This window comes from Mytilus californianus, unplaced genomic scaffold (genome assembly GCF_021869535.1).
Source record: "Mytilus californianus isolate M0D057914Y unplaced genomic scaffold, xbMytCali1.0.p SCAF_9, whole genome shotgun sequence".
Taxonomy (NCBI): Eukaryota; Metazoa; Mollusca; class Bivalvia; order Mytilida; family Mytilidae; genus Mytilus; species Mytilus californianus.
Genome location: NW_026262745.1, coordinates 15,834,877 through 15,844,349, shown reverse-complemented (window position 1 = coordinate 15,844,349; position 9,473 = coordinate 15,834,877). Strand labels below are relative to the sequence as shown.

General features: G+C 33.4%; 1 protein-coding gene across 2 annotated transcripts; it reads left to right on the top strand.

Annotated features, from left to right (window-relative positions):
• The first annotated feature begins 329 nt into the window (after positions 1–329).
• LOC127714585 (baculoviral IAP repeat-containing protein 7-A-like) lies at positions 330–8,488 on the top strand. 2 transcript variants are annotated; one of them, XM_052220654.1, is made up of 5 exons: positions 330–387; positions 1,914–2,490; positions 2,931–3,176; positions 7,490–7,597; positions 7,890–8,488. In XM_052220654.1, exons 2-5 carry the CDS (start codon positions 1,929–1,931, stop codon positions 8,099–8,101), a joined length of 1,128 nt encoding a protein of 375 aa, XP_052076614.1. In that variant the 5' UTR covers positions 330–387; positions 1,914–1,928; the 3' UTR covers positions 8,102–8,488. The 2 variants fall into 2 exon arrangements, with proteins under 2 accessions (XP_052076614.1, XP_052076615.1); XM_052220655.1 differs by lacking the exon at positions 1,914–2,490.
• The last annotated feature ends 985 nt before the right edge of the window (positions 8,489–9,473 follow it).

Sequence of the window (9,473 nt, the reverse complement as noted above, 5' to 3'; positions counted from 1 at the left end):
GAGGCCAGCGACTCTTTTCACAAAAATTCTTACGATTAAAATTGATCGTAAGTTATACTGAAATGTGTATGACTTACTAGTATTTTTACTCTTAAGATTTTTGGCGAAAAGAGCCGCTGGTCCCCAAGGATCAGCACAATTGTTATTGCCTGAATGGAAAACCCTAGGGTCTGTCGCAGACGGTCTTCGACTCCAACAACCCCATAGTACCATACGACTCCAAAAATTTGTGAAATCATGCATAAAAATCATAATGACACAAAAATATTTATTATTCACAACAATCTGTTAAAATCATATTTACCGCCTTTTGTCGGATACATAATACATACATGACTGACCGAGGAAGTAATATTACATTTGTTCAAGTTACATCTAAGATCACAGGTATGTATTACAAAAAATAAACCTTCTATTTTCATTTTTGTATTTACATATATGTATAATGAATTTGTAACCGTGTATAACTCATAGACAGTTAAAATGCTAATCCTTTCCCAATGCTACGAGTGACAATGCATACATCCTCCATTGTTTACATCATCGTCCTTTGGTCTTACTTGGTGGATACTTCTCTCATTTGCAGTCATATAATCTCCTTATTTTTTATTATGTTCAATTGTTGATCCCTTGCTGGCATGTTGTTCTGTCACATCATTTATTTAAATGACATACAAATTTCATTGAAATCAATGCTGCTTCGAAATCTTTGAAACAAAACTATATTAAAAAAACTCACCAAAAATTCTTCAAAGATTAAAACAGTCATTAGAACATATTTTTTATTCTTTGTCACAAACAATTATGTTTATATGACAATACCAAGTATTGGAGTATATTGAAAACTCTGTAAGAAACAGCGTGAACAGATGGGGCCAGGTCCCCAAGGATCAGAAAAGTTGTTATCGCCTGAATGGAAAACCCTAGGGTCTTGTCGCAGACGCACTTCCGACTCCAACGCTCCCATAGTACCATACGACTACAAACATTTACAGTTGTGAAATCATGCATATAAATCATAATGACACAAAAATATTTATTATTCACAACAATCTGTTAAAATCATATTTACCGCCTTTTGTCGGATACATAATATACATATATGACTGACCGAGGAAGTAATATTACATTTTCATTTTTATAATTACATAATATGTATAATGAATTTGTAACCGTGTATAATTCATAGGCAGTTAAAATGCTCATCCTTTCCCAATGCTACGCGTGCCCTAGATACTTAACGGTAGAAAATATTTCAGGAGTATCGTACATATTTTTGACTAAAATTATCGTTCGAATCTTCGAGTACCCGCTGATGAAAACTAGTTCTTGCATCTTATGAACTTTAATAATTATAAGTAATTTTAATATTGAATTATTATGACAAAGTTAACAAAAATGGTGTATAGTTGACCATTTTATGTATTTTTTTGTCCAGTCGTTTGATTCAGTGTTGGCTTGTTAAAGTATAGCCTCATTTCTTCTTATTCATATTTATTGAGCCTACTACAAATTAAGATAAGCTGCTGGTTTAAAGCCGTAAACAAGGGAGAGTCTATTTAAAAGTAAATACGAAATATATACTTGTTTACATATAATTTCGTCGAAAATGCTGATTATTGTTTGAGTCTCTAGTTGTGCGCTTTCAGTGGTAGACCACGAGATTACATTCGACAGAATTACTCTATGGTTGCATGTATACATATATGCATGTTAACCTATGACATCTTTAGATCTAGTATCACAGCAGTATTTACATCTCTCCAAAAGGGTCCATGCATAAACAAACATAGCGTGCAATTTTGGCTAACCTCATTTATTTAAGAACAGCTATGCTCTTCAGTTCGAAATTGAAATCTACAATAACTTGTGGAAATGTTTAAACTTTGAGATACCTGTGCTGTCTGTTTTAGGAATATGATATCAAAATGACGATTGTTGAAATAGCGGACTCACTTGATACGGGTGGCGATACACACGACTGTGGTCATGATCACGGTACTGGACAAAACACCTCACAGACCACTGCCCAAACCGGCCAGTCCACAGAACAGTGCATTGAAGACTATGATCATATGCGATACGAGAGATACCGTCTAGAAACTTTCAGAACATGGCCACAGTCAGCCAACGCTGATAAAAACCAATTGGCAGCCAATGGCTTTTATTACATTGGTGATGACAATGATGACAGGGTTCAGTGCGACTTTTGCAAAATAATTCTGAAGAAATGGGAACCAGGAGATGTTGTCCAGGAGGAACATAGAAAGCATGGTCCACTTTGTCCTTATGTTAAGGATCCTGCACATGCAGGCAATTTTCCGCTTGGTTTTCGGAGTTTTGATAGTACTCATCGTCACTACCACGGTCCCCGTCACCTTGAGTATCAAGATAGGCGTATAAGATTCGAGTCCTTCCATAACTGGCCTATTAACAAAAAAAGAAGACCAACCCCTGGTGAACTGGCAAATGCAGGATTTTTCTACCTTGGTAATAAAAATAGTGATATAAAAAGAAGCAGATGTAGTATGGTTGCCATTGAGTCTATTATTTTCATTCTCTTTGATACTTTATAAGATTTAATCTGTGCTTTTCATTACTATGGTTATTTTAGATCATCATGACTGATTAATTGTGTGATTTAAAGTGTTTTATACAATATCTGGGCATTGGATGGAGCATATAAAAATTATTAAAAAGAACTGCATTTTACTGCTGTTCTTCAACCTTTATTATTGACCTGGTGAAAAGTCTACAACAATCAGCTAAAATTGCCACACCTGACAGCAAGTCATAAAGAACTGGTGTTTTGAATTAGTTTAAACTTTCTTTTTTGTTTCTAACACATTAATCGGCAAACTGGGTTTTCAACTCTCTACGAGGAAAATAAATCACGAAGACTTAATAAAAGGTTCTTATTTCTATTATAGGACAAGGTGACTGTGTCAAATGTTTCTATTGTGGAGGAATGTTGAGACACTGGGAAGAAACAGATGATGTGTGGGCAGAACATATGAAATGGTTTCCTCTTTGTCTATTCGTCGTTGAACACGACCCATCATGTCACGGAGAAATTGGGCGCCATCTTCAGAGAACCATTAGTGGCATAGCCTTGTCAAACGGTTATTCCGATGAAGAGATCACTGGCTACAGACAATACATAGAAGACAGTCAATGTTGGTATATTACAGACCACATCAGTTAATTTTAAATAATACATTATTCCCGTTCCTGGAGCTTTTATATATGCTTTGACTTAAATCAAGGTTAATATTATTCTAATGTTCATAGAACACAGAGTCGACTCGTAGTATATGAATTACTGTAAAACACAATATTTATATTGCTTTCTGTTTCTGTTTTTGTTAAAATACTATAGTTTCCCATTTATTTCCTTTTTCATTTCCGGGCACATGTCTATGTCTTAGATTTTTATGATATAGAATTGTGTACATAGAGTATTTTAATGCATGAATAATATGAGATGTAGGTTACTAGTATATGTCAACGAGATATCGACGCAACGACACAAAATTATAAGACATGCACGTTTTGTTTAGAGTGTTATCAATAGAGAATTTTAAGTTTCAAACGAAACTTAAGTAACTTAACGCAAGTAACTCAGGGGCTTACAATTATAAGACATAATATATATATATATGCTGGAGGTTTTAAGATGAAAATATTTCTGGCCCTGATTTTGACTGATTCGTTCCGCATCAAAATCCTTGAAACCCCACCCCCACCCCCTAAAAATTAAATGTTTGGTGCCTAAATAACAAATTAAACAAGCTTATGCGTTAAACATAAGGTTTTTTCTTATACACTAATATCTCTATTTGAATAAACCGTAGGCAGCATTCATTTATTTTTTTGGGAGAGGACTTGGATCAAATTTGAAATAAACAGGCAGGACCCGAATTTATGGTGAAACAAATTTACGATGAGCATTTTTAAAATCAAAAGGCAAAATAAAAAAAAATGGCCGCAAAATAAGATGATTCGGAATACCAAAAAAATCGTGAGGGCAAGCGAGGAAAAAATCGACAGCTTGATTGACAGTTAAACTAGTACAATATTGCCATGTGACAATCAATTCCTATAGTTAATACGCTGATCATGGTAAAAGGGGCGGATCCAATAATCTTAGAATCGAATCACGCTTAGTTGACATAAATGGTTAAGATATTATTATTCGGGTTTCCCATTCCGCTTCATTTGATACCGTATATCGCCTTGGGATAACTTTCATGTCGCCTTGGAAACTTTTTTTGTCGACACGTCGACCTTTTTTAGCTCACCTGGCCCAAAGGGCCACGTGAGCTTTTCTCATCACTTGGCGTCCGTCGTCCGTCGTCCGTCGTCGTCGTCCGTTAACTTTTACAAAAATCTTCTCCTCTGAAACTACTAGGCCAAATTTAACCAAACTTGGCCACAATCATCATTAGGGTATCTATTTAAAAAAATGTGTACGATGACTCCGCCTGCCAACCAAAATGGCCGACATGGCTAAAAATAGAACATAGGGGTAAAATGCAGTTTTTGGCTTATATCTCTGAAACTAAAGCATTTAGAGCAAATCTGACATTGGCTAAAAATGTTCATCAGGTTAAGATCTATCTGCCCTGAAATTTTCAGATGAATCAGACAACAAATGTTGGATTGCTGCCCCTGAATTGGTAATTTTAAGGCAATTTTGCAGTTTTTGGTTATTATCTTGAATATTATTATAGATAGAGATAAACTGTGAACAGCAATAATGTTCAGCAAAGTAAGATCTACAATTAAGTTAACTTGACCATAATGGTCAGTTGACCCCTTAAGGAGTTATTGCCCTTTATAGTCAATTTTTATCCATTTTTCGTAAATTTTTGTAATCTTTTACAAAAATCTTCTCCTCTGAAACTACTGAGACAAATTTAACCAAACTTGTTCACAATCATCATTAGGGTATCTAGTTTCAAAAAGGTGTCCGATGACCCCGCCCGCGAACCAAGATGGCCGACATGGCTAAAAAATAGTACATAGGGTAAACTGCAGTTTTTGGCTCATATCTCTGAAACTAAAGCATTTAGAGCAAATCTGACAGGATAAAATTGTTCATTAGGTCAAGATCTATCTGCCCTGAAATTTTCATACCAATCAGGCAACACGTTGTTAGGTTGCTGCCCCTGAATTGGTAATTTTAAGAAAAGTTTGCAGCTTTTGGTTATTATCTTGAATATTATTATAGATAGAGATAAACTGTAAACAGCAATAATGTACAGCAAAGTAAGATCTACAAATAAGTCAACATGACCAAAATTGTCAATTGACCCCTTAAGGAGTTATCGCCCTTTATTATCAATTTTTTACAATTTTCATAAATTTTGTAAATTTTTGTAAATTTTTACAAAATATTTTCCACTGTAACTACTGGGCCAAGTTCATTATAGATAGAGATAATTGTAAGCAGCAAGAATGTTCAGTAAAGTAAGATCTACAAACACATCACCATCACCAAAACACAATTTTGTCATGAATCCATCTGTGTCCTTTGTTTAATATGCACATATACCAAGGTGAGCGACACAGGCTCTTTAGAGCCTCTAGTTCTTCCCGCGACAGCTTTCTTTTTTTCAGAGTAATTATCTTTCCCCGGCTTCGTGGGTAATAGTAACACAATGCTACCTTCAATCCTTCTGCCTGTCCGTCGGTCCGTCCGTTCATAACACCCTTGTTGACACTCTTAAATCTGCATCCTTCAAGGGATTTTAAACATGGCAAATTTATCACACCGCGAGATGTTCTGTTTTCACTTGTTATAATGAGCTTTCCTAGGTAAAAGTTTTCAAACTGTTTTTCTTGATAGATTATTTTCAATGCCACACACATGACACAGGTCATTCATTTTTACAAAGAATAATTGAGCTTTCAATGAGATCAAACAAAATCATGTTTGGTAATCTTACAAATATTAACAAAATCCCTATATTGCAATCAAATAATCACCCCAAAAACGATCTGATAATCATATAATCGGGGTATTTTAATATGCCTAAATATTAGAAAAAACATTACAACCTTCAGGTTTATATTTACCTAAATTACTGAACTTGTGTCATTAAACTTTAATCAACTTTATCCTTTTTAGAAGAAAGACGTTCAGAAAACTCATATTCCCGTATACTCTTTAAACGCAGCACGCCATATTGACAAATTGGTTGAATAGAAACTCTTTTTCTACGAAGATAGGAAACATTGTTAACTGTATATCATTTAAGATATACCTGTGTCCCCTGCGAAGAAAGTTTGCCTTTTCGTTTGTTCAAATATAAGTGAAAACTCTCTCTATCGTGGAATATGCTATTTTAAAATAGATTTGAACTAAATGGGGAGTTAAATGTAGAAAGGGAGACAAATACAATTTTACAATGACCAAGTTTATGCGTATTACGTACGTCAAAATGTACGATTTTTGTTTAATTTACAAGTTTAGTGGCCAAAGGGGGATAACAATAATCATTTATTTGAAATGTTAATGTAAATTACGTTAAAGTACGTCTAAAACCTAAAATTCTCTATTATAAAGATATATAATGATGTTTGAAAGTTGATAGCGGATTATTTTCGATGTAAGAGAATAAATATTTTTAAATTGCATTTTTTTTAAATTTACATTTTACTATTTTTTGCGGATATCGGTTCTTTATTTTCCCGGGTTCTTCTTGAGATAATCACAACAAGCACAGCCTACTGTCGTTATCGTTTCATAGAGTTTCAGACGTTTATCTATGTGACACTATACCAATAGTGGTTCCGGCGTATAGTGCAGAGATATTTCTCAGATTTGGTTTGGACTTCAATGACAGAAATTACTGTAAAAATGTTACAAAAATTCAATTTTTTATGAAGAAAACGTAAGTTTACTACTGATCAATCAAGGATAAGATAAGATATACATCGTTCGATGGACGCCCATTAATAAGATAAGTTCCCACTAGCCCTTTTGAGCCAGGTAACTTAAATGGATTTTATCTTCAACAAAAACCACATGGTTAATAAAGTCGACTTTTTGGTATTCGTATATTTTATGATGATTCGATAAATCATCTAGTTATAACTATCTACCGCCTCACAAAGGCCTTTAGCATACGTCAGCGTGCAATACTCTATGGCAGAAATTTGCTATAAATAAAACTAGGGAGATGTAATATGATTGCCAAGGAGACAACTATCTTTATTATAAAGACGTGAACAATTACATGTCATCGTGCGGCCTTTAACAATGAGCCAAACTGAAACCCATACTGTTTATATTTAGCTATTAAAGATCCCTTGATGACAAGATGTGAGACAGTTCAAGGAGAAATCCAACGACCTGACTTATACTACAACAATAAATGAACCAAAAAAGTTGGCAGACAACAACAAACGGCAGTCACTGTATTAATACAGGCTCCTCATTTAAATGCTGCAATAAATTAGCTACACATATCTTGTCTTTTAGTGCCACACCCAGAGGAGTACAGAGAATTTGTAAATGAATTAGACCAGTATAGGCACAGGCAAGTTCAAATATCTGTCTCTAGTGTAGCCAGTAATGCCACAGTGACAAGTTAGTATTCTTTGATTATTTCTATATTTTCTTTTTATATTTGCTGATGTTAAATAACTTAAAGAATATTTCTATTATTACCATTATTATAATACATGCCTGAAATAATTGCCACCGGACTTTATGCAAATATCAATCAATCATTGTATTTCCTCACGCCAATATCATTATTTGCAACAACTTCATTACAATTTCATATAAAGATTTTCTGTATTTCAAAGTTATAATTTTCAAATCAGGATAATCTTGTATTTTTATTTCCACACATTTTGAATATTTTATTTTGTTAAAGGTGAAGTAAATCCACAACATGCAGCTAGTAGAACCAATGTGGAAGATCAGAACGAGCGTTATTTGTGTAAAGTTTGCTATAAAAATCCGCTAGAGGTTATTTTTTATCCATGTAAACATGTCTGCTGTTGCCAGGAGTGCGGTGATAAACTACCAGAATGCCCTGTTTGTAGGACAAACATTAGGGGGAAACTACAGCTTTTCTTTCCTTAGAATTGTTTTATAATGGTTTTATACAAGTATATTCTATACTTGTTCGTTAATTCAAGTTAAATGTAGCTTTAATACACCTCTTTGCCGTGTTAAATTCCGTTTCTCTAATTGTGAGAAAGTCTGCATTATTAATAATATATATTTAAACAATTGATAACTGTTGTGTGTATTTTTGTGATACTTTTTTAATTTATCATTATTATTAATACATAAAAAAATAGTTTTTATAATTAAAATAATTTATCATATACACATAAACAAATAAACAGATGTTACATACATTGTATTTTACAACCTTGTATCTCATAGGAATCCGAAGATCATTGTTTAATCTTGTACTTGAAATGCTTATAGAACAAAATTTTGATTAAAGTTATATAAAAACGAGTTTCTGGTGATCAGAGGCGGACTAAATGGTTCCCCTTATGGAGCTATATATAAGACTGATGCAGTTTTTTTTACTAGTTACACTGCTAACGTTGCCAACCTCGGCAACCGCACAGCGCAAATGCGAGGGATGATATATACCGATTTGCTCGTTCAATAACTGTTGATTAATTGATTCTTATAGAACAATTTAAATTAGGAAAAAACTGGAAAAAGCAGTAGCAATTGGCTTTACTCAAAAGATCGGTTACAGACATACAAACAACTAACACGAAAACAGTACACAAAAAGCACCGTGATAAGAGTACTCGCAGTTACTGAAAGCTAGTTTAATAGCCTAGTCAATTTAGCTCTAAAATCGCTCAACCTGCAACTAATTGCAACACAAGGTTTTTTTAATGCAAATTATAATATAGACTTGTACTAACAACATACTAAAACTATACACTGATATAATTTGCGGAAAAGGTTATTTTTGGGTGAAATATGTGGCTTTTAGAGAAAAAATGCTGAAAACTGGAAAAGAAGAAAAATTGTTATTTATGGTTACATTTTTAGACCTAAAGCTTGTTGAAGATAGGAAACCTTACCTTAATAGAGTATTATGTAGTCCTCTAGTTATTACTATTCATATTGAAGTAATTTTGAGGTGAAATGAGTGATTTTTAGTGAAAAAACGCTGAAAACTGGAAACGTAGAAAACCTCTGTTGTTAATGGTTAATATTTTTGAAATTTGATCTATATAGAAAAAAAGAACATACTATTTTATGTTTTATTTGTGAAGTCCTTTAGTTATCAATAATAATATTTGGGTAATTTTGGTTGAATATATGTTTTAAGACCGAAAACCCGAAAAACTGAAAATGAAAATATCTCGGTTATTGATGGTTAAAACTTTCAAATTGGGATCTTAACAGAAAATAGAGAATACTATCTGATGTTTATCTTAAGAAGTCCTATAGTTATTAGTATTTAAAAAATTGT

Bases quoted from the DNA above. Each gene is read 5' to 3' on its own strand.
- LOC127714585 (XM_052220654.1), top strand. From the start codon at position 1,929: ATGACGATTGTTGAAATAGCGGACTCACTTGATACGGGTGGCGATACA. The intron at 2,491-2,930 runs GTAATAAAAATA...TTTCTATTATAG, and splicing joins TGCAGGATTTTTCTACCTTG to GACAAGGTGACTGTGTCAAA. The intron at 7,598-7,889 runs GTTAGTATTCTT...ATTTTGTTAAAG, and splicing joins CAGTAATGCCACAGTGACAA to GTGAAGTAAATCCACAACAT.